Source organism: Rhinolophus sinicus, chromosome 14 (assembly GCF_057876585.1).
Source record: "Rhinolophus sinicus isolate RSI-liver-muscle chromosome 14, RSI-T2T, whole genome shotgun sequence".
Lineage (NCBI taxonomy): Eukaryota > Metazoa > Chordata > Mammalia > Chiroptera > Rhinolophidae > Rhinolophus > Rhinolophus sinicus.
Genome location: NC_142514.1, coordinates 136,737,061 through 136,763,359, shown reverse-complemented (window position 1 = coordinate 136,763,359; position 26,299 = coordinate 136,737,061). Strand labels below are relative to the sequence as shown.

The following is a 26,299-nucleotide window of genomic DNA, read 5'->3' as shown; positions in this document are numbered from 1 at the left end:
CTTAAACTCTGCGCTCACAAACCTTCCGGGTTTGACCCAGAGGGTGCAAATGGACTTAACTGGCCTTTGTGTGGTGAGCAGAGGACTGCAGGGGCAGAGAGCCTGGCAGGACTCAACGTTCTAATTTGCTTTGGTATCAATTAATACCAAAAAAGCCTGCTGGGATTATGTCAGAGACTGGACTGAATCTATAGATCAATGTGGGGGGAACTGACACATTGATGTATCTCTCCATTTACTGGTTTTCTTTAATTTCTCCCACCAATGTTTGTCATTTTCTGTATAGCGCGATCTTGCATGCTTTTCATTAAATTGATTCCTTTTATTTTTTGATACTATTGTAAAAGAAATTTAAAAAATGTTTTCCAGTTGTAGGCAGCTCTCAATAACTTTCTCATTTATAATAGCCCTGAAAATTTGGCAAGGCGGCGATCTTCGCAAATTCATTTAATATATGAAGAGACTAAGACTCAGAGATAAAGTGACTTACTCAGTGTTACAGAGCTCTTAGGAAACGCCCACACCAGGATTCAAACTCAAGTCTTTTGCACGCAAAGTTGAGGGCGCATTCTAATATGCAGCTCTCTGTGAGGTAAATGAGAAGCACATACTTGAAAGTCATAAGTGCTACACAAATATCCAGTGGAATTAAAAAGGAAAACTATTTAAATATGACTGATAAAGAAACCAAGACCTAGAGAGGCCTAAATAGCTTTGTACTCACTCCTTGTCCCATTACTTTATCTTATTTTCAGCAAAGCACTTACTGTTAACCATTTAAATATTTTGTTTTTGGTCTGTCTCTTCCCACTTAATTAGAAGCTCCTTTAAGAGTTGGAACCTTAACTGTCCTGTGCATTACTGCTGCTTCAGCGTGGTGGCCATGAAAACAATGCCTCCCAGGTCTCCTGACGTGGGTAGCATAATGGCTGGCCTTTTGCATCTCCTCAACTCCCCATGTGCTGTTCTCTTCCACTGACAAAGACTGGCTGGAGTACTAATGCAGGTCTGCGCCTGTGAGACACGGGACTCCTTTAACAGGAGCTCTTGGCTTGAGAACTTCCACTGACCTGGCTGAAACGGTTTTACCATACACGGCAGTCTAATCCTCCTTCCTGCCTTCTCCCCTTCACAGGTGTCAGACGCACATCCCATGGGGGCTTTTCTGCTTTCTCCCACCCATTATCCCTCACAGGTGTTTCACCCAATAAATCTCTATCACGTCGAAACACATCTTGACAGCTGCTCCTCAGAGAACCTGAACTAACACACCCAGTGTCTAAAACAGTGCTTGATGAACAAATGGTTGGCCTAGGTTCATACTGCAGGTAAACCACAGATCCCAAATCAGAACCCAGGTCTCTGCTTCTTCAGTCCAAAGCCTTTTCCCCTCAGATCGCCAATCTGAGAATTAGGCCCCTGGTGCCTTAGTCCAGAGGGCCGCTGCTCTGATGAATGTGAGGGGAAATGTATCCACCAATGGCCAAGCCCCACAGCTGGACTCCCAGTTCTGCTTATAAGTATGTGGGCTCTAATGGGCGTGAAAACACCAATCCTAGAGTCAAAGAAAACTAAGGCTATGGCTTTGGTGAATGGAGAAAACCTGGCTTCGGTTGAAATTAAAGGCAGCAAGGATTGTGTGTGATGTCCTCTTAAAGGGATGTAGGGAGAACAGCCACTCTGGCAAAGCCAGAGGTCCTCACGAAAGAGTGGAGATGGCAGTGAGTCTTTCCCAGGTCTCTGTGCACAAACAGAATCTCCTGCGCAGGTGCCGTGGCAGCTAGAGGCAAGGAACTCCAGCTAGAATTTCAACGTATGGCTTAGCAATTAAGAGCATGCATTCTGGAGCCAGGCTGGGTTTGAATCTCAGCTCTGTTACTTATACTAGTTGTATGAACTAGGGAAAGTTACTGAACCTCTCTGTGCCTCAGTTTCCTCACCTGTAAAATGGGAATAATAATAATAGGTATCTACCTCATAGGATTATATGAGTGAAGATCTGTGAAATGCTTAGAACACTGCCTTGTAGATAGTAAGCTCTATGTAAATACTAGCTTTTAGTAGTAGTAGTACATTTATAAAGACACCTTTGTTTCTGAGCACCTTAACAACTTACGTACAATGCATCTCCAATCAGGAAAGTCAGCAAGGTTTACTTGATAAAATATTAATCACACACAGTAAATGTTTCTGAGTTTGGGTAAAATAGAGATAGAGTTATTTAAGATGTTTTAGTTTGGGGAGATAAGAATAGCACAGTATACACACTCAAAGGACTGTGTAGAGAAGGCAGCGACAATTTATTGGCCGTTACATTCAACAGGTACTTAATATGTGCTCATCATATATCAAACACTATGCTATATGCTTTAAGTGGAATCTTTTGCCATCCTCATAATAATCTTGTGAAAAATGTCTTGTGTCTAGCTTCTTTTTTTTTCTTCAGTTTTTGGAGTTAGTATCTTTAATATCATCATCATCATCATCATCGTCACACCAACAGCAATGCCAGTATCTTTTGGGTAGTTATCAAATCACTTATATGGCCTAAGTACTTTTCTAAATATTTCCCATTAATCCTCACCCATCTTTAAAACAAAAGGATGCCATTCATTATGCGCTAATTATGTGTCTGGCACTGGGCGTGGCTTTATTTATTTATTTATTTATTTATTTATTTAATTTATTGGGGTGACAAGTGTTAGTAAAATTACATAGATTTCAGGTGTACAATTCTGTATTACATCATCTATAAATCCCATTGTGTGTTCACCACCCAGAGTCAATTCTCCTTCCATCATCATATATTTGATCCCCCTTACCCTCATCTCCCACCCGCCTCTCCCCTTACCCTCTGGAAACCACTAAACTATTGGTGTCTATCTTATTGATGTAGAAATTGAGGCTCAGAAAAGTATATGAACTTACCAAGATGATGTTTACACTGAACTCATCAATGCTGTGGGGTCAAGTATTTATAGGATTCCAAGACCCATGCTCTTTGTACGAAATTAGCCTTTTAAAGGAGTATATACATATGGAAGCACTTTATAAATCATATGGCCTTATACAAATGCAGGGTGGTATCATTATCAACATCAACTGGAATACTAGCTAAAAGTAAACAAAACAAAACCAAACAAAACACCAAAAAAATGGGTTTCAATTCTAGTCTTGCTGTTAGCTAAATCCTCTTGAGCAATTTAGCTCCCCTCTCTTCACCTCCAAGTATTCTGTCATTGGAGGAGTTTGGAGCTAAACACTCTCTAAGGGCCCTTCATGATCTAATATTGTAGAATTTTCTCATGCTATGAGATCTACTCCCTCCTCTGCCTTGGCTGTTTGGCTAAAATGATTCACTAGCCACGATGAGCTGTGTTCATTGACCTCATCCACAAAAGGGGGAGAAGGTGGGGAATAAAAGCAAACAACAAATGACAGACATGTAACATACAGTTTAGGTTATTGACATACCCTGCCTCTTCAGCCTAGTTAGTTCATCATCCATTTTAAGTTTTCCTTCTTTTTTTGTTTTCATTATACTTTATACCATTGTTTCAACTGACAGAATTTTAGACCGTATGTCTTGTGAATAAGGTTAGAATATTTTTGAAACTTTTTCCCTTCCTGAACAGTGAATTTCTCAAAACGACAATCTTTGAAAATAAGTTGGAATTTTTTAAACTGTCATTTTGTATAACCATTTACAAAGTTACAACCAGACACTATAAGTACATCCTCATTTGAATAGTCACTGGGCAGTTACTATGTGTCCCTACTAACGTGGGAATGGAATGATGAAAGAGTCATATTCTCACGCTCAAGGTTCTCACACATCTCCTTCCCTCACCCAAACTCTGTGTTCTAGCCTCAGTGAACTGTTTCCAGTTCCCTACGCTCTGGGAATTCAAGGAGAACTCAAGAGAAAGCTGAATTTTCAGGTGATAAATATATTAATTGACCTGTTTGTGGTGATCATTTCACAATGTATAAATATATCATACCATCACTATGTGCACTTTAAATACATACAGTTTTTAAAATTATAATTTGACAAAGCTGGGGAAAAATATCTGGTGTATATATTTCCATTAAAGGGGGGAGAGAGAAGTCTGAATTAGCTGAGAAAATCCTATATTGACCAGTTTTATCCCAAGTTGATCAAAACTTCAATTTCTATCACTGGCCGGACGGGGGCTTGCTATTGACGTTAAATTCAGAAGTTAAAAAAACTTCTTTTCTTTTCACACTTGAAGTTAACCTCACATGTTTTATATGCTACCTATATCTTGGTGCAAAGCCAGGCACCGTCACTTAAAAGCAGGTGAATCTTGGTGTAAACTGAGGGGCCTAGGGCTTTGAACTAGACGCGGAGGGGGCAGCCAGTTCTAAGAAGAGCTCCAAGGGTAGTTTGGTGAAAAGACATCAACCAGAGAACGTCAAGGCTCAGAGCTCACGGAGAGCGCGTCCACGTCTTGTGCTGTTCTCTGGCACTTGTCCCTAGAACAGGACCCGGCAAAAAGAGGTACTTGGTGTGCTGAATGAGTGAACACAGAAACAGAAACTGGGCATCACCTAGACATGTGGGCAGGAGTGTCCATGAGGAAGAGGAAGCGTGTTGAGGAAAAGCAGAAGCAGATTTTCTTCGGAAACTCAGGCAGACAGGGCACCGACAACCCAGAAGTTTGCCACTGGATAGTGGGGTCCAGCCACTGGCTTAAGGGTTTGGGCAAGACTGTGGTCTCGGAGACGGGCCAAATAAAAGCAGGGTAAGGTCCAGTCCTAGATGGAATTTGAGACTACAGTCAGGTTAAAAGAGAAATGACTCAAGAACAGGAGAAGTAGGCAAAATCTCAGGGTTGACCCTAGCTTGCACACAAGATTAGGGCCAGAGTTGAGCAAAAGGGACAAAGGACCCCGGAGCACTGACTGTTTGCTGGAGTGCAGGGTGGGCCTGCACCCGGAGGGGGACTTGTACAGAACTCCAGGGTCTGAGGGTCAGGTGACCCTGACACCAACATAACCTTTAGGTCACTGTTTCCCAGACTTCTCCGTTTTATGGATGTGTTAAAACACGGCCTCCTTGTTATGTTCACACACTTTTTAAAATGACACACAGGGTTGACAATTTTAATTACATCAAACATGGAAAAGTTATGTTATATTTACTAGTATGACCGCCACTTCACACACACACACACACACACACACACACACACGAACACTTTAACGAACGCGCACACTTATACAAAGAGAAACTGAATAAAGGGAAGTTTTAAAATCTGACTACATTTAGCTTTATGAAAACTAACTACATCTTCTTCATGGTTTTCATTTTTGCTGTGGACTGAGGAAGATTTTCATAGCTCAGCACTGGTCTGTGGGTCCCTGTTTTGAAATGTCTGTCACAGGTCAATATTTTCCCAGGCTGCCACGGCAGAGAAGGCGGCGCCGGCCATTTGGGCCCAGCTCTTGCCGGTAGCACTCAGCTCTCTCCCTTGCAGTCTCCAAAGCAGCCTCCTCTCGCCTGTTTCATATATAGCATTCCACGTAAGACTTGGTTAACAAGCATTGCAAAAAGAGAAAACAGAAAAAAAAAGAAAAAGAAAGAAAAAAGAAGAAAACATTGAAAATTACTGTTTTGGGTCCCAAACTCCCTGTTTACTGTTGAAGAAACGGAGGTAGGTCTCCACAGTGAATCAGTACGAAGCTGAAATTCCCAGTTCAAATCCTAGAGCTGACCATACCTACTGATTTTGTAGAGCTCAGGATCCCACGCAGGGCTGGACATAACTGGATGTGTCAAGTCATAATCGAGATCTCCAGAGGTCCAAGGTAACCCTACCGCTACATGCAAAGTCCTTATTTAACCTCTAGCCAAAAATCAGAGTTACACTGGGCTTTGGAATCTGGTCTGGGATCCATCCCACAAGAAGTTTTCACCCTCCTTCACTAGAGCTAATCAGAAGCTCTCAAAGAACAAAAATAGGGGAGGGGCACCTCAAGAGGTGTTTGGGAGCCATCCAAGGCTGCTGGTGTGGAGGAGCTGGCATGAGACGCTTGCATCCCAACAGTCTGTGGGTGTTGGCAGGTAACACTAGACTCACTAGACTCATCTATGCTGGCTGGCTGGGGCGGGGCGGGGGAGTGTCTGGTGTAAAAGGGACAGCAGGAAAAAGGATCAAGGCGTAGGAAGAAGAGAAGAGGCTCAGGTTTCTCCCTGTCTCCTTTCCTCCTCCAGAGGCTCTGGACTTCCCTGCAGATCAGGGCTGCAGCCTGTTCCAGAACAATGCAGACATGTCTGTGGGGATTCTGTGGAGTTCATGTCCCAACTCACAGCCTACTCTCAGGGTGACCAGACACAGCTGCAGACAAAAAACAACAAACAAACAAAAGACTGAGGAGGAAAGCCTGATGTTCCAGGGTTATGGAGAACAGCATTATTTTTTTTAAAAGGCATGAGGATTTCAGATCTGGCTGGAAACTGGTCTGGATGTTTATTTTGCTCTTTGTCTCAGTGGAAAAACAGGGTGGGTGACTGAGACAACAGCCTCCGCCTCTGGGCTGGGGCCCAGGTCTGTCTCCACACTGCGCTCTGCTTCTCAAGGGACCTCTGTAAGCCTGGGGAGAAGCTGTATTTTACCTCCCACGTTTGCTCTAAGCTTCCAAACCAGGATCCCCCAGAGGAGTTGAGAGATCTGAGATTAGTTAAACAAAACAAAAGGTAGGGGAGGGACGGGGTGAGAGAGTCCTTCCAGGGATGGGGATGAGAAGAACGAAGGGTAAGGTCTCCAAGGAAGGCCCCTTTCCTCCCCACCCTCCTCCACGCCCAGTTTCTCCCTGGCTCTCCCACTCACTGCATCGGACGGCCAAGGTCACCAGAAGGCATCTGAGTGGGCTGCCTGGCTCCACCAAAGCCCTCTCTGCTCTCAGAAATCCAGCTGGAATAACGGGTCCCAATTTTTAATCACCAATCATTCTCTCTGGAGGAAAGGAGCTGTTTGAAGAGCCCCAATAATGTTCCTCCATTGGAGGCTGAGGATTTCCCCAAAAGTATTCCTATGGGTATTGCCTGATCTCAGATGGGGCCCAGGACTTAAAATAACTCCGCTGCTGAGTTACTCAGGAGACTCATGGATTTCTACAAGTGTAAATATTTACAAAATATTTAAGAGGGGAAGGACAGCCTCACCCAAAATTGTAACAGAGAAAAGGTGGGGAAGAGATAAAGAACAGTTGGTTGGAACTCTGAAAAGTCTTCATTCCATTGAGTTATACATGTGACTGCTGTGAAATTCCTGCCAAGGAGTTCGAGAAGAAGAGAAAAAGCTAAAATAATAGCCAGGATATGGAGGCGGCTCTGGCCTTATTTCAAAATCTTCACGAGTTACAAACTGGGCTCTGGTGACCTAACGTCCGTGAGCTCTAGTTCACAGCAGTTTGTGGCTGCTCTAAGATGGATCATGTTATCTTGCTAATTTAGCCCTCAGAGATTAATACTAATGTACAGACACACTTTACTTTCCAAATGGTCAGTTCTCAGTGATTTATAAGCTTGCTTCTCCTCCTTGCCGGCTATTTTGTGACTTACAAGCAGCCATGGTAAACAGGTTTGTGACAACGGGTTAGGATAAATGAGAGAGGTAGAGCACACAGCCTGACTGAGGATGGAGTTAAAAGCCTTGGATTCTGGACCCGGCCACTCTGCTTTCTGGCACTGTCACCGAGTGCCTTTAAACCATAGCTTCCTTACTTGTGCAGTAGGAATAAAGCTAGCAGCCCTGCCTGTCTTATTTTGTTTCTTTATACTCACAGGAGGCTGCCTAAGCATTTTGTAGATTACGGCAAAGTTCTCCGAAAACACCAGATACTTAAATCATATCCTGTTCATCTTGACCCACCGATATAAAAATCATTGTCACCACAACCACTACATGGAAAATGGTGCCACGGGCTGCTAATGCCCACAGTGGGCACCCACACAGGCTCCTAGCTTCCTCCCAACAACTCTGTGAGGGAGCATCATCTCCACCTTGCAGAGGATAAAACCTCAGACATAAAGTTACTTATTCAACAGCATAGAGCAAATGAATGGCAGGGCTGGGACTTCAGTGCAGCCAGCCTGCCTTTCAGAGTCCCTGTGAGAGGGGCTGGGCAGGCCCTGGAACAGCTACTGAGTAAATGAAGGAGGGAGGGGATGAAAGGGAAGCAGTCCTCAGCTGAGAGGATTCAAGGGGGGGGCGGGGGGGCGGGGCTTTCCCAACAGTGGATGACTCCTGATGCCATGAATAATTCATCAAAGCTCGGTGCTGAGAGCCAGTTCTTTTTGTGTGGGGTACATCTGGTCAGGGACAGCTGCCCGCGACTGTGCCACAAATGTGAGGACCAGGGCCCGCCTGCTTATAAACACAGCTCAGAGCAGCTTTCTGCTCCCTAACTCTGGGGGCTGGAGGCTATTTTGACTCCCAGAGAATGCTGGGGTGCTTATTTTTACTTGTGCGCACGCGCGCGCGCGCACACACACACACACACACACACACACACACACACACCCCCCAAAAGCCAAATTCCACACGTGTGATATGAAATCTTCTTGATATTCATTCTTGGAATTGCTTTTCCCTCCTGAGCATCATCCCTCCCTAGGTTCCTTTTGGAAAGAGTTCTCTCTCAGGGGGTTGTTTCCTCCACCCTTATGTCGATATTCAGACTCAGTTTCACTCCTGGTCTGGTCTTGATCTTAGGTTTTATCCTAGGCATTTTTGGCTGGAATATGTGAGGAATTTGAGGGTAGCAGCAGAAAGAAGCTGAGGGTGGCAAGGATTTAAAAAAAAACCCAAAAAAAAACAACCCTCCATCTGCCACAAAACCTCTTCCAGCTGAAAGTGAAAAGCAGAAATTTTTTTATGGGTCCTCTTGCAACTCTTTAAAAAAAAAAGAAAAAGAAAGAGAAACAAAGAAAAAGGAGTATTTGCTTGAAGGAGAGTCCCATAGGAAGCCATTTCTGCAGGACGAAGCAGCAAGCAGGGCAGGGCTACTGCAATGCACAGCTGCAGGGGTCCTCTCCTTAGAACACAATGCGAATAAACCTTTGGGAAACAGGAAACTTGAGGTGCTGCCCGTGGGCCTAAGGTGTCCTGAGGAACCAGAGAGAAGCAGGAACACTGGGTGAGAAGAGAATCTTATCCCTATTCGACAAAGGGAAACCAAGGCTTCAGTCAGGGACTTGTTCCCATAATCCCAGCGTTGTGATTTACACTCAGGCGTCCTCGCCCCCAGCCTACAGCCTCACCGATACAGCCTGATGAGAGGATTCAAGCCTGGGAAGTGACTAAATTAGTGGACTATTCTGGCCTTACCATTGGAGCAGTGTGGGTGGGTGAGGAGGGAAACTAGAGCCAGCTGCAGGACCCCTGGTGGAGGGGGTCAGGATCTGTTTCCCAGGGAAGTGTTCAAAGAGGCAAAAATGGCCGGGCTTGGTTCTGGCCGGCGGTCGTGTTTCAGGAGGTCAGCGAGAAAGAGACAGCGTATTATGGTGCAAAGTCAGATCTGGGTTACACTGGGATCCTGGCTCTGTCATTTTCTAGCTGTGTAACCTTGGGTCAAAAATCATTGCTACCTCTAAGTTTACTGTCAATTGTGAGTGGGAATTTATGTCAAGTCCCTACTTTACATAGGGTAGATGCTCAACACAGAGCTGCCATTTCTTTTTGTGGCCACTGGGTGTTGGGTATCAGTACAGGGTGCCCCACATACGGCAGTGATTGGACTGTTCTCAACAAGCCCCTGCAGAGGGACAGCCGTGCTGCAGGAAGAGTCTCAGGCAGATGAGGGTTGGACAGCCCATCTGCACCCAGCCAGGGCAGGGGTGTGGACAGAGAAGAGCTTTAGTCCCGGAGTACTAGGCAGGGAAGCAAAAGCACTCAGTTTCCTTATTTGGAAAAAAAGGAAACACAGTTGATAAAAGCAATTAAATGAAATAAGGTACATAAGTGAAAGTAGGCAGTCAAATACTAACTTCCTTTTTGCTTTTCCTCAGATCCTGACTCTCTACTGAAAAATCAGATTTGGGTGATTAAGCTCTAATTCCTTACCTGAGGGATGTATGGATATAATCCACTTTTAAGAAAACCTCTAAATGAAAACACAACCCATTATGTGGCCGAATCTTTTAACACACCAGAGTCTCCTATGAGAGGGAAGAAAAGCCTGTGGTCTTCATCAGAAAAGATCTTGTAAAGAATCCTAAAGCTCTACCATAGATAACTATTAGGTTGGTGCAAAAGTAACTGTGGTTTTTACAATTATTTTTAACCTTCTAAATCGCAATTACTTTTGCACCAATGTAATAACATTACTGGACAGCTAATAAAATAATCCACTTAAAAAAAGAAGTTAAAGGTTTAAGGGAAAATCTATCTATCTATTTATATCTATAGATATATCTATATCTATCTATATCTATATATAGATAGATATAGATATATAATAATATACATATTATTGGGGTGACAATGGTTAGTTAAGTTACATGGATTTCAGGGATACAATTCTGTAGTACATCATCTATACATCACACTGGGGAATATACCCTTTAATAGACAAAGCTGTTGAAAAAATATGGACTCAATTATTTGTCACCTTAATGTTCCCCCTGCTTCCTTTCCTCAAGGAGCTAGTGGTCCATGCCTCTGTGACAGCATTCCCCTGTGACTGTCTGGTTACATGTCAGCCCCTCCTCTGGACTATGATGTCTGAGTACTGGCACCCTCTCGCTCATCTCTGCACCCTCAGTAGTTACGACAGGGACATAGAACAAGTGTTCCGTAAAGGTTAGTGGAATGAATGAGTGAGTGAACAAGTGAGTCTTCCTACCAAAGAAAGCAAACTCAGATGATGTGGCTCTAGATATTGGTATTTGGATGGTATGTGACTCCTATATGGCAAAAGTAAGGATTCAAACAATAACTATTTTTCAAATGTGTGATTAAGAAAAGACATTTGCACCAAGATTAATTCTTGCTACATCTCAAGGATATAGTTTTCTTGGTAGAAACACCTCTAATCCCAAAAGGAAATAATTCAACTAAAAGCAATTTGCTTTCTGTTACTTCCCCACCCCCACCCCCAATCATACCTATTTCCTAAAAAGCTGTGGTATTCCTTGAATCTATTTCTCACATTTATGAAAGCTTTCAAACTAGGAGGTCTATGGGTCGGGGAAGGGGGGGGTTCTCCCTGCCTTTTTATTCTTATTTTCTCTCCCCCAACTTTTTGTTGTTGTTTTGTTCTTTCCAATGAGCACTTTATTTCTTTAACAGGAATAAAAGAAAAGAAAAAACAAAAACAAAATCCATGAAGCTTATAAATGATAAAGATTTGGGGAAAACAGGAAATTTCAAAGATTATACCAAAGAATTTAAGAGTAAAATGGGGGCTTATAATCCTTCCTTAAAGGAAGACAAACAAAATCACAGAATTCCTAGAGCAGAACAGCTAGTCCAGGCCCAACTGCATACATAATTTGCAAAGCCTGGTGCAAAGTGCAATCACGGGGCCCCTTATTCAAAAATTAAGAACTTCCGACACCAATAAATGGAACGCTATCTTGTGCTCATAAATTGGAAGAATTAACATTGTTAAAGTGTCTATACTACCCAAAGCCGTCTATAGATTCGGTACAATCCCTGTCATGATTCCAATGGCACTTTTTATAGAAAAAGTAATCCTAAAGTTCATATGGAACCACAAAAGATCCCAAATAGCCAAAGCAATCCTGAGAAAGAACAAAGTTGGAGGTATCACACTTCCTGATTTCAAATTATATTATAAAGTTATAGTAATCAAAACAGTATGGTACTGACATAAAAACAGACACAAACACCAATGGGACAGAACAGAGAGCCCCAGCATATATGGTCAATGAATATTTGACAAGATAGCCAATAATACTCAATGGGGAAAAGATAATCTCTTCAATAAATGGTGCTGGGATTTTTACACACAAAAAAATGAAACTGGATCCCTACCTTAACACCACTCACAAAGATTAACTCAAAGTGGATTAAAGACTTAAATGTAAGACCCCAAACTATAAAACTCCTAAAAGAAAACATAGAGAAAACGTTCCTTGACATTGGTTTTGGCAATGATTTATCTGGATGACACGAAAAGCACAAGCAAAGAAAGCAAAAATCAGTAAGTGGACTACATTAAACTAAACAGCTTCTGCATAGCAAAAGAAGCAATCAATAAAATGTAAAGACAACTAAAGAATGGGAGAAAATATTTGCAAATTACACAGCAGATAGGGGTTAATATCCAAAATACGTAAAAATTCATACAACTTAATAGCAACAAAAAAAAATTGATTAAAAAATGGGCAAAGGAACTTAGTAGCATTTTTCCAAAGATGATATTCAAATGGCCAACAGGTACCTGAAAAGATGCTCAACATCATTAATCATCAGGGAAATGCAAATCAAATCAAATCAAAACCACAATGAGACATCACCTGTTAAATGGCTGTTATAAAAAAGATAGGAGATAAACATTAGCAACGATGTGGAGAAAAGGGAATCCTTGTGCACTGTTGGTGGGGATATAAATTGGTACAGCCATTGCAGAAAACAGTATGTAAATGTTCCTCAAAAAGTTAAAAACAGAACTATCACATGATCCAGCAATTGCACATGTGGGTATATATCTGAAGAAATTGGAAGCACTATCACAAACAGATACCTGCACCCCCATGTTCACTGCAGCATTATTTACAATAGTCAAGAAATGGAAAAACCCACCGGCAAATAAAGAAAATGTGATATATCTATAGATATATAGTAAAATGGTATTCAGCCATAAAAAAGGAAATCCTGTCGATTTGGAACATGGATGAACCCTGAGGTCATTATACTAAGTGAAGTAAGTCAGAGAAAAACAAATCTAAAAAAGTTAAACTCACAGAAACAGAGAGTAGATTAGTGGTTTCCGGGGCGGGGGTGGGGGAAATGGGTGAAGGTCAAAGGATATAAACTTCTAGTTATAAGATGAGTAAGTCCTGGGGGTGTAATGTACAGTAGGGTGACTATAGTTAACAATACTGTATTGTATATTTGAAAGATGCTAAGAGAGTAGATCTTAAAAGTACTTATTACACACACACACACACACACACACACACACACACACCACAAATCGTAACTACGTGAGGTGACAGATGTGTTAACTAATCCTATTATGGCCATTTTGCAATATAAATATATGACAAATCATCACATTGTATACCTTAAATGTACACAATGTAAACAAAACTAAGAACTTTAAGACCACAACAGTAGAGTGTTCAACCAAGTGTAGGGTTAAGGGTGGGCCCTGTGAGACTGCGCAGGTCACGTGCCCATGAAGTTGGCCCTAACTCCAGGGGGTCCCAAACCTGGCTAGTTGTCAGAATCAACTGCAAAACTTGAGAAAAACACAACAAAACTGAGATATAATTCACAGACTGTATATTTTACCATTTTAAAGTGTAAAATCCAGCAGTTTTTAATATATTCACGAAATTCACAACCGTCACCAGTATCTAATTCCAGAACATTTTATCACCCAAAAGAAACCTACTCATCAGCAGTCACTCTCCTTTCTCCCAACTCTCAGCTACCAATCTACCTCCTGTCTCAATGGATTTGCCTATTCCGGACATTTCATATACACTCATCCCTTGGTATACACAGGGGATTGGTTCTAGGACCCCAAATCCACAGAGGCTCAAGTCCCTTATATAAAATTGCGTACATAGTACTTGCATTAACCTACACACATCCTCCGTATATGTTAAACAATCTCTAGATTACTTACAATACCTAATACAAGAAACGCTGTATAAATAGCTGTTATACATTATTGTTCAGGGAATAATGACAACGGAAAAAAGTCTGTACGTGTTCAGTACAGATGCAACCATCAACCATCACAGGCCTAACAACATAATACTCATCAGCAACACCGTAACATTTTTTCCGAATATTTTCTAATTTTAGTATATGTGCTGCCGAAGCGAGCACATTTTCCGAATATTTTCAATCCACAGTTCGTTGAATCTGTGAATGCAAACCAGTGAATTCAGAGGGCTGACTGTAAATGAAATCAAACTATGTGACTCTTTGTGTCTTCTTTCATTTAGCATAATGTTTTAAAGGTTCATCCATATTGTAGAATTCATCAGTATTGCATTCCTTTTTATGGCTAAATAACACACACACACACACACACACACACACACACACACACCACACATCACGTTTTATTTATTGATGAATGTTTGGGTATCTAGTTTTTGGTTATTATGAATAGTGCTGCTATGAATATTCATGCACAAGTTTTTGTATGAACATATGTTTTCATTTCTCTTGAGTATATGCCTAGGAGTGGGATTGCCGGGTCATAGGCTTAACTTTTTGAAAAACTGCCACACTATTTACTGCAGTAAGTGTGCCATTTTGCATTCCCACCAGCAATGTATGAGGTGGGATATACGAGCAATGTACCATATTTCCCTGAAAATAAGACCTAGCTGGACCATCAGCTCTAATGAGTCTTTTGGAGCAAAAATTAATAGAAGACCTGGTCTTATTTTACTATAAGACCAAGTCTTATAATATAATATAATGTAATACAATACAATACAATACAATACAATACAATACAATACAATACAATACAATACAATACAATACAATATAATACCGGGTCTTATATTAATTTTGTAGGAGGACCTTTAAAAAAACTACTAATTCCTCAATCCTCAGTCAAATCTATTGAATCAGACCTATAAGTTAAAAAAGTTTTCAGGTGATTTTGATGATCCACAAGGTTTTGGAATATTCAGACCAGTGCTCCTTAAACTTTAATATGCACACAAATCACCTGGGAATTTAGTAAAACGTGGATTCTGAAGGAAACAGAACATCACCCTTAGAATACCACAGTAGTAACTGTTGCAAACATGATCCATTGATGGATGCTAAAATTAGTGGGCAGCAACTTAAGGACAAATAGGATATTTGCACATCACTGAAGTATTTCTTCCAAATTATTAATTACAAAAGTAAAGACAGTAGCTTTACAGGGGAGAAATCTGGCAGATGCCACCTTAACCAAGGGATTAAGGTTAACAAGACTAGTAATAAGACAGATTGACATCATGTGCCCCCTGATACAACATACTTGGAAAGAAACATCACCTCTGGGGTACTGATGTCTCACCAAAATTGATAACTTCGATCTAATCATGAGAAAACACCAGAGAAACTCAAATGGAGGGACATTCTACAAAGCTTCTAAGCAGTGCTCTGTAAAAGTGTCAAGGTCAAAACAAGACAAGAAAGACTGGAAAACTGTTACAGATTGGAGGAGCCTCTGAGACATGACCACTAAATCTAATGCGGGATCCTGGATTGAATCCTGAACACAATAAAGACACTGGTGAGAAACAGGTGAAATCCAAATAAACCGTAGTTCAGTTAACAGTATCGAACCAACACGTTTTGATAATTGTCCCATGGTTAAATAAGAGGTTAACATTAGGGAAAGCTGAGGGAAAGGGACATGGGAACTTACTGTACAACTTTGCAATCCTTCTGCAAGTCTAAAATTATTTCAAAATCAGAAGTTTGAAATACATGAGATTCTGATTCTGCATGTCTGAGAGGAAGCCCTGTGTCTAACACGTTCCCAGGAGATGCTGCTGCTGCTGCTGATCCACAAACCCCGCTCTGAGCAGAAAGAGTCCAGACCAGTGGTTCTCAAGCTTCACTGTCACCTGGCGGGGGTGGGTAGGGGGGTTAAAAACACAGATTGCTGGGCCCTGCACCCAGAGTTTCTGACTCAGTAAGTCTGGGGTGGGTGCCCAATAATTTGCATTTCTAACAGGTTCTAGAGAATGATATTATTGATAAGCTAAGAATGGTTTTTATGCTTTTAAAGTGTAAAAATTAAAAAAAACCCAGGAATATATAAAAAACAGACTATATGTGGTGTTCAAGTATTTATGAAAAATGGTTCATGAACCCTGGACCTTAGCTACTTGGAATGAAGCTTTTAAAAGACACTAATGCCTCAGATTCTTAGCTGATTTGGCACGGGTCCTCAGCATCAATATTTTTTAAAGGCTTCTCTTTAATTCTGATATGCAACCAGGTTTAAGAACTACTGCTTTGGGCTCTCTGCCTACCTCAAAAAAAAAAAAAATTAATAAAATTCACACAAAAATTCCCTGTTCCTCAATCATCCCAGAGTTGGGGATGAATCCACACCAATGTCAAAGAGAATTTCTGCAATTTAAAACTCATTCAAAAAAGGTGAGCTATTCTTTTGTGAAGGTTAATGAAATCCAAACATACATCAGCATTTCCCCGTCTCACCTGTCCCCTCCCAAATGCACATACACAAACACTGGATTATACATCAATAATAATCCCAAAGAATCCCATCCCACACCTCACCCCACCCCAGAGTGGCACGTGTAACTGCGCAGGATGGTATGAAATCAATGGGCTGGAACAGACAGATGGAGCTGAAAAAAGGAGCCAGGTGAGAGCTGCCCTGTAGAATGGCTGACAGGTAACAGGCCAGAGGGCTAGAGAGCTGAGGGAAATGGAGAAATGGGGTGGTGCTGAGGTCCCGGAAGAAAGCACCTCTACCTTCATCTCAACCCCCTCCCCCCAACGTATGCTAGTTTCCCATGTGAGTGTAACTAGGGGTAGGGGCCCCTCTAATATTTGGCCAACCCCTTCACACTCTTACCCTTTGCCTACGACTCCTCTGCCAAAGAGGCAAGAAAGCTTTTAGCTACAGCCTGCTCTCCCGGCGCAAGGCATCTGAAGGCCTCACCGCAGCCCGTCGCTAAGCCTCCGCCAGGAGGCGCCTCGCCCCTCTGAGCCAGGCCCGCGTGTTTGCGTACCTGTGCTCTCCTCCGCCTGGTTGAAGCCACAGATCTGGCAGATGCTCTGGACCCACTTGTTCATGTCCTCCTCGGTCTCGGCCACCAGGTAGAAGGTGCGCTCGCTGGTCTTGATGTCAAACACAAAACTGTCCTGCAGCTCCTTCTTGTTGAAGGTCAGGCCCGCGTCCACCTGCTCACAGAAGTTGAGGTTGATGACCCTCAGGGGCTTCTTGGAGTGGTCATTCTTGTAGTATTCCAAAACGTCTGGATCACCGCTCATTCGGCCACTGCGCAGGATAAACCAGCGTTTCTTCCAGGCCTGAACGGGAAGGAGGAAGAAGAGGGGAAAGGTCATTAGTTATTTCAAAGCTTTTCACAGGTGCTCAGATATCATGAGGTTAAGGACGGGGGCTGTTGGACCTGCAGGCTGACCATGGCCTCTATCTCCCTTTCATATTGTCCCCGCGTTTCAGCAGGGAGGACAATTTTAGAATGTGCGTTAGTGAGCATTTCACTATGGAAACAGGGTCTCCTCACTATGAAATGAGCTGTGGCATTCCCATTTTTTAGATCAGGAAGTCAGTTTGGGACGAAAACACTTTAGAACAATTATCCATTAGGCTAGAATACAGACTCAAAGTCACTGTTCTTTTAATCAGGGTGGAACTTGCAAAACCATCACAGCTCAGTGTATAGATGGAATCCCCACTAAGACGCGGTGAATTGAAGCAACAATGTCACATACAGCACGTAACAGAAAAACAAGTTTCCCAACTTTCAGTACTTTGTGTTTTTTACCAAATCATGATGCCATGAAAGAATCACAGAGAAACCCTTCTAAAACTTCCCTGAAGCGCACAACTATAGGACTTTTCCCATCTCAGTCACCACTGTATCACCAGTACTTACAATAGATCCCTGCCCATACTGAGCTCTCAATATGGGTCACTGAGTAAACGTGCATCGTTCCACACTGTACAATTTAACATGTGATTACACATTCCCTATGTTGTCTTCCACATTCCATCTCTTCAACAAGACTGAGTAATCTGTGAGCAGACATCACAGAGTGGTGAAAAGACGTTACATATAACAGAGAGCCTTGGGTTGAGTCTACGTTTTACCACTTATTGGCTGTGTGATTTTAGATTGATTTACCTCGTTGGCTGTTGTCTCATTTATATAACGTGAATGAACATGACCACCTGGGTGGTGAACATATAATGTGATATATAGATGATGTATTACAGAATTGTACACCTGAAACCTATGTACTTTTACTAACCATTGTCACCCCAATAAATCTTAATTAAAAAAAGAAAAGAACATTCTGCCACCACTGACCTACCTTATAGGGTTTTTATTATGCAAACCCCGCGAAAGCACTTTGTACAAAACCCTAATGTACTTCAGGAGCCAAGGACTTGGTTATTATCATCATCACTTAGAGCCCATGGGGACATAATCCTACCATCTTTTCTCGCGCACCTTCTTTCCCTGTCCTCCCCTGTGTACCCGATTTCATTTCTGTGATCCTTCATTGTAATCATTCCCTTGCTTCTTCCTACACTGTGCTCATTTATCTGGGAAAAGCATCATCTCGGGATAACTCTAAGGGTCTGCTGTGCCCACACAGCTGTACGGAGCGGGAGGAAATCACACAGCTCCACTGACAGGTCTCCCTTTAAATTCAGGTGGGCGCTTGGGCTGCCCAACAAGTCGACTACATTCCTTAGTCCACATCTTCCTCCTGCTCTTTGGCAACAGTCTCTGAACTTCTCTCTCTTTAAACCTCCAACACCTCCACTCCTTTGTTTATTGTTTCTCAAGGAAACAGAAGCAATCCAAAGAGAATGTACGCATTCCGTCACCACAACCCGCCTAAATCCGCTCTCTGTTACCAGGAGCGTGGACAGCCTTCTTCCCTCTGTGCGTCCCTCTCACCTGCATGGGGACATCGCTTTCACAACTCTCTACCACTTTAGAATCACTGCATTTCCCCTCCCTACTAGGATCCTTCCCATCAGGATACCAACTTCTCCCATCTTAGAAAAAAAAAAAAAATTAAAAGCCTGACTTGATCCCACGTTTCCCTCCAACGATGGCCCAGTGTTTCTACTTTTTACAGTAAAACCTCGAAGAGTTTTCCACACTCCTCATCTTAGTCTCCCTTCCTCCCGTCCTCTTTGCATTGGAAAGCAATCTCATCAGGCCGCACCCCCATCCCTTCCACGAAACTAACTCAACAAAGGCCCCAAAGACTTCAGTGCTGCTAAATCAGCGCTTGGGCCTTACTCGACTTCTCAGCAACATCTGCTAACAGTTTATTATTCCATCCTCTTTGAAGCACTTTCCTGATCTGGCTTCAGTGTTAACGCTCGGTTTCCCTCCTAGCTCCCTGTCCTCTCTCTTTTCATCTCCAGGGCTGGTTCCTTGTCACCTCCCTGACCTCGAAACACTGGAAGACCCCAGCGCTCAGTTCTCAGACTTTCTCTTCTGCATCCACTTCCTAGATTATATTATTCAGTTTCACAGCTTTAAAAGCCACCCAGTTGCTGCAATTCCCAAGTGTATATCTCCAGCCCAGACCAATCTGTTGAACTCCAGAGTCTTGTATACAACTCTTCACTAACAGGCATTTCAAATTTAACGTACTCGAAACCGAGCTCTTGATATCCTCCAATCCTCTGCCTCCTGTGATCTTTCCCATCGCAGTTAATAGCAACTCCAGCCTTTTCAGTTGCTCAAATAAAAAAAACTGATGTCCTCCTCATCTTCCTTCTTCCACATTCCCCATCTAATCCCAACAGCAAATCCTGTTAGTTCACACAGTTCAAAATATACCTGCAATCTGGTCACTTGTCCACACCTCCACTGTTACTCACCTGATCTAGTCCACTGTTTTGCACTCTTCCTGCTTCCACCCTCTCAGCCTGTAATCTAGTCTTAACACAGAAGCTGATGTAAATTGGATGTACATCAGAACATTTCAATGTGCAAAGCCTCCAATGGCTTTCCATCTCATTCAGAGGAAAAGCCACGTCACAATGGCAAAGGGGCTGATGTGATGGTCCCCCCTCCCACATCTCCTGCCACTTTCCACCTTGCCCACTTGCTCTGGCCACACTGGCGTTCACCACTGGCCACACAATCCTGCCTCAGGCTCTTTGCTCTACTTGCTCCCTCTGCCTGGAATACTCCCCCCACAGACTTTCCCATTGTTTATTCTTTCCATCAAGTCTCTGTTCAGACGTCACGTTGTTGAAGAGGCTGTCCCTGACCACCCAGCCCTCACACTCTCTTTCCCCCTTACTTCACTATACTGGTCTCACTAGCACTTACACCTCCTAAAATACCATATTTCTGTTGGTTGTCTGCACCCACCTCCAGAATGTAAACTCCACGAGGGTAGGGGTTGGTTGTTTTTTATCCATGCTGCATCCTCAGTGGTTAGGACAGTGCCTGGCACACAGCTGGTTATCAGTGAATACATACTGAATTCATAAATGAACCATTTTCTTACATGAACTCCTTACAGCATCTAGTAGGTCCTGGGGATGGGACAGATGCCCAATAAGCCCTAGACTGAAATGAAGATTAGCGTACAGCCAGAAAGGACAGAGCTGAGGAGAAGAAACTTAAGTACTATTTATTTATAGTCACCCAAAGTCTTGCCCAGGCCACTGCTTACAACACTCTGGTGTGTGTGCGTGCAGGTACATGCATATACACGTACATGTGTAAGGTGCATTTTAAAAAAGTATTCTTAATAGCTTAGCTTGTGTTCAGTTGATGTATCCCCTTCAGTGCCAGTCTCTGTAGAAAGAGCTGTTTTCAAATCACTGGTGTGCAGGTGCAAGCACACACACACACACACACACACACACACACACTCACTCAAGAACAAGAAGAAGGTGTTTGCTGCAGGTAACATCAGCGCCTGTCAGATTTCTTCTCAAGTACACTAGGAACAACATCTCCTCCAATTCCTCTTTGAATCTCCATTGCAGCATTTGCTAGATGTAACTAAGCAAAACTCTTTATCACTGAACCTTTCTTATCTCTCTGGCCTCATTTGTTTTCCTCCTTCCCATCCTCCCATCCATCCATCCATCCAATATTGATTTATTGCCGACTATGCCACAGGCATTATTCTAGATGCTGAGGATACAACATAAATTCCTGGTCTTACAGAATTTACAGAAGCTTAACAAATTACTGATTATGTGCCACATAATTGCATGACTTCATGTCTTTGCACAAGCTGTTGCTTCTTCCTAGAATGCACCTCACTTCGTCTATCTGGAAAATTTCTATGTCCTCTCAGTACCTGCTCAAGTATCATTTTTCCTGGAAGGAAGGGCTTTACTAACTTTCCCAGGTAGATTGATGCTCCTGGTTTATGTTACCTTAACAACCTGTGCTTTCTTTGGCTATTCATTCCCTCAAATTTGGCATTTAATTGCTTATATGTTCTCCTTGCACCCCCTTCCCTTAAGCTCTGAGCATCTTGAGGCTAGGGTCCTATGTGGCCAATAGTTACTTGCAGAGTGCTTAGCCTATATGGAAACTCGTAAAGATCTTTGACTTTTTTCATTCAATTAATATATTAGTTTATTCAAACTAATAAATGCAATTTAAAAACATAAGTAAGTTGCCACAGTGGGAAGTCAGAAAGAGGATTACAGACAAGAGAATGAGAAAGAGACGCATGCTGTGGATTCTCTATGATGTGAGTTCTTTAGCATCTTGTTCCCTTCATTCTGGCAAGTGCAGTGACCATATAATAAATATTTATAAGGGAGTCTGGGAACTCTGACTTGAAAGTATCCCATGATACAGAAATGAAAAATTACTTTTGGATTACTGACACATAATGCAAAAAGAATATGGGAACATGAGTCCTGAATAAGTTATTAAGAAGAAAGCTTTTTCAGGACTGTTCTTAAATCTATACAAAATCTACAAAAATTAACTCAAAATGGATCATGTAATGTAAATGTAAAATACAAACAGAATTAAGCAAGATATAAAAAGTATTATATACCATGACCAAGTGGGGTTTATTCCAAAGATGAAAAACTGATTCAATATTCAAAAATCAATCACTGTAATCCACCATATTAATAAGGCTAAAGAAAAAAAACCCACATGGTCACATCAACACAGAAAAAACATTTGACAAAATTCAAAATCTATTCAGGATAAAAACTCTCAAAAAAAAAAAAAAATAGAAGAGCGGAGGAACTTCCTCAATTTGATAAAGAGTACCAACAAAAGACCAACACCAACATTCCTTAGTACTGAAACACTGAATGCTTTTCCCCTAAGATCAGGAACAAGGCAGGATGTCTACTCTCATCATTCGTATTTCACAGAGTGCTGAAAGTTCTAGTCAGGGCAATAAAGCAAGAAATCGATATAAAAGGAATTTTTATATCCTTAAAAATTGGAAAGGAAGAAAAAAATTGTCCCTATTTGCAGATGACATAATTATCCACATAAAAAAATTCCAACGAATTTAGACAAAACCTCCTGGGACTAACAAGTGAGTCCAGCAAGGTCACAGGATACAAGATAAACACAAAAATCAATTTTCTTCTATGATAGCAAATTAACATACGGGCATAAAAAATAAAAATACAATTTCATTTATAAACTATTTCTTAAAAGTGAAATAAATGTAAATCTAACAAAATATGTATACACATGTTTGCTGAAAACTATACAATGCTAACGAAAGAAAATTAAAAAAAGAAACCCTAAATGGAGAGGTATACCATGTTCATGGATTGAAAGATTCAACATAGTACATCGCCCTAAATTGATATTCAAGTTTAATATAATTCCTATCAAAATCCTAGCAAGCATTTTTACAGATGTAAACAAAATTATTCAAAAATGTATATGGAAAGGTAAGTATAATAGTTAAAACAATTTGAAAACATAAGAGGGGGGAATCAGTCCACCAGATTTCAATAATTAGTATACAGCTACAGTAATCAAGATTATATGGTATTGGCAGAAGGACACACATATAGACAATGGAATAGAACAGAAAACCCAGAAATAGACCCACACAAATATGCCCAACTGATTTCTGACAAAAGTAAAAAAGCATTCAGAAGGGGTAAAAAATGCACCTCAATCTACATCTCATAACTTATACAAAAACTAACTCAAAACGAATCAGGAACTTAAATGTAACACTATGAAACATTTAGGACAAAAATTAGGAAATCTTTGTGATCTAGGGCTAGGCAAAATGTTCTTAGACTTGACACCAAAGCATAATCCATAAAACGAAAAACTTACAAATTAAACTTCATTGAAATTTAAAACTTTTGCTCTGCAAAAGACTTTAAGAGGGTAAAAAGACAAGCTACAGAGGGGGAGAAAATATATGCAAATTATATATTCTACAAAATGTAGTATCTAGATCATATAAATAACTCTCAACACTCAACACTTAAAAAAGGAAACAATCCAATTAGGATGTGGGCAAAAACACATGAAGAGACATTTCACTGAAGAGGGCTTACAGATGGCAAGTAAGCACATGAAAAGATACTCAACATTAGCCATTTGGGAAACACAAATTAAAAACACAGTAAGGTATTATCACAGACCTTTCAAAATGGTTACAATAAAATTGTCTTTGTTTTGTTTTGTTTCTCTTGATTTTTTTAAAAAAATTTTTATTGGGGAAGATTGGGGAACAGTGTGTTTCTCCAGGTCCCATTAGCTCCAAGTCAAGTCGTTGTCCTTCAATCTACTTGTGAAGGGCTCAGCTCAGCTTCAAGTCCAGTCGCCGCCCTCAATCTTTAGTTGAAGGGGGCGCAGCCCACCATCCCAAGTGGGAATTGAACTGGCAACCTTGTTGAGAGCTCACACTCTGACCAACTGAGCCATCCGGTCGACCCTCCGGTAGCTCAGTGGCAGCTCGTTATCTTCAATCTAGTTGTGGAGGGTGCAGCTCACTGGCCCATGTGGGAATTGAACTGACAACCCCGTTGTTCAGAGTTCATGCTCTAACCAACTGAGCCATCTGGCCACCCATAAAATTGTTTTTAACAACACAAAATCCTGGCAATAAGGCAGAGAAAATAGATCACTCATATATTACATGTGAGAATCTAAAATGATAGCCGTTCTAAAAACAGTTTAGCAGTTTCTTACAAAACTAAACTACATGACCTAGCAATTGCACTCCTAGGCATTTATCCCAGAGAAATGAAGATTCATATTCATACAAAAACATGTACATGAAAGTTTATGTAAGTTTTATCTACAATAGCCCCAAACTGGAACAATCTACATGTCCTTCAATGGGTGAATGGTTACTTAAGCTATAGTATATCCATCTTATAGAATACTACTCAGCAATAAAAAAGGAAAAAAGTATTGACACATGCAAAATCCTCAACGAATCTCCAAAGAATTAAGCTGAGTGAACATGGTCAAATTCCCAAAGGTTGCAAACTGTATGATTCCACTTATATAACATTCTTGAAATGACAGAATTTAGGAATGGACAGATTAGTGGTTGTAGGTGTTAAGGAGGGGATTGGAACGGGGTAGACGTGGATGTGGCCATAAAAGGGCAGCGTGAGGGTGATGGAAATGTCCTGGATCTTGGCTGTATTAACCCCAACGTCCTTGCTGTGACAGTGCACTACAGTTTTGGAAGATGTTATCACTGGGGGAATCTGGTAAAGGGCACATGGGATCTCTGTATTATTTTTACAACTACACGTGAATCTAAAATTCTCTCAAAAGTTTAGTTTAAAAAAACGGATCTGCAAGCAAATTAGAATGATCATAGATAGGAAGTGTATTTAAAGAAAACCATAAGGACGAAATGCATATTTCTGTGAGAAGATCACAGAAAGGTTTTCAATAGTTGGCCAATGATTGTAGCCATATCCAGTTGTCCTCAATGTTTCCCACTCATGGATGGAGATGGGTTCTTAAGGAATCACTTTGTGAAAATATGAATAAACTTTTAGAATGCAGGCTCCTGAGCAGGAGGGTACAAATTGGAGTGAAGTAAGAGTCACTTGGTATTTCTGAACCTACCAAACTACATGTCAGTTCTAGGGAATCTTGGCTGTCAAGGCAGGCATGAGTCTCTATTTTGGGGACTTAAAGGTCCCAGAGGAAAAAAATATAAATAAGGTGCCAACCAGTTTCTTGTATTTTTCGTATAGTAGCCAGCCTCCAAGACAGCCCCCACTGAGTCTCATTTCCTAATACAGTACAGCCTTACGCAGTCCCCTTCCATTGTGAATAAGGATGACCAACAGAATACTGCATAAATGACAGTGTGTCATAACTTCCAAAGCTAAGTCCTAAAGGACAGTGCAGCTTTTTTCTTGCTCTCCTTTAGATCAGTTGCTACATTGCGAGGACACTCAAGCAGTACTGAGGAGTACTAAGTACACACAGTGAGCAGCTAAGGCCTTCTGCCAAGCGTGTACACGAGCCATTCTTAGAGCAGATCTTCAGCCCCAGTCAAGCCATCTGATGAATGCAGCTGTAGACAACCATTTGACTGCATTTTCATGAGAGACCCTGAGTCAAATCCACCAGCCTAAACTGCTCATAAATTCCTGACTCACAGAAACCATGTGAAATAATTAATATTTACTGTTGGTTTTAGCCAGTAAATTTTGGGGAAATCTGTTATGCTGCAATAAATAACTAAGATATTCTATTTTCTACTTCCAGTGCTGGGTGGGTGTAACCAATAGAAGGGAACGCCTTGTCTGTGTAGAAGACTAAAAGCAGAACCTAAAAGATAGACTCATAGGTCAATGGACTAAAAGAATCCAGAAACAGACCCATACATACATTGTCACTAGATTTATGAAAAACATAATACTGCAGTGCTGTGGAGAAAAGAACTGTCTTTTCAATAAGTGGCACCTGATCAATTCGATAACCACGGGAAAAGAAAGATTCTCGATCCTTATTTTTATGCCATCTGTGAAAATTACTTCCAGGTCATTATAAACCCAAACGTGAAAGATAAAACAATAAAGCATTTAAAGGAAAATAAAGAAAAAAATATCTTTGTGACTTTGGAGAAGCAAAGATTTCTTGAATACACTAAAGGTACAGATACAAGAGAACAATTGTATTGCATTAAACTTAATTTCTGGTTATCAAAAGATCCCATTAAAAGATGAAAAGCCAAGCTAAGAGAGTGAGAGGAGATATCCGCAATACATATATCCACTGATGGACTCATATTCCATAGATGAGTCCATATAAAAAAAAACAAACTCCTACAACTTTGCAAGAAAAAGACAGATCACTCAATAGAAAAATGGGCAAAAGACTTCATTAGGCACCACA

General features: G+C 41.3%; 1 protein-coding gene across 1 annotated transcript in view; it reads right to left on the bottom strand.

Moving 5' to 3' along the window:
- GAB2 (GRB2 associated binding protein 2) overlaps positions 1-26,299 on the bottom strand; it is a 183,209-nt gene that overhangs the window by 33,777 nt on the left and 123,133 nt on the right. The window contains exon 2 of the mRNA XM_019726383.3: positions 16,958-17,258. Coding sequence (XP_019581942.3) covers positions 16,958-17,258 — 301 coding nt within the window. The remainder of the gene's footprint in view (positions 1-16,957; positions 17,259-26,299) is intronic.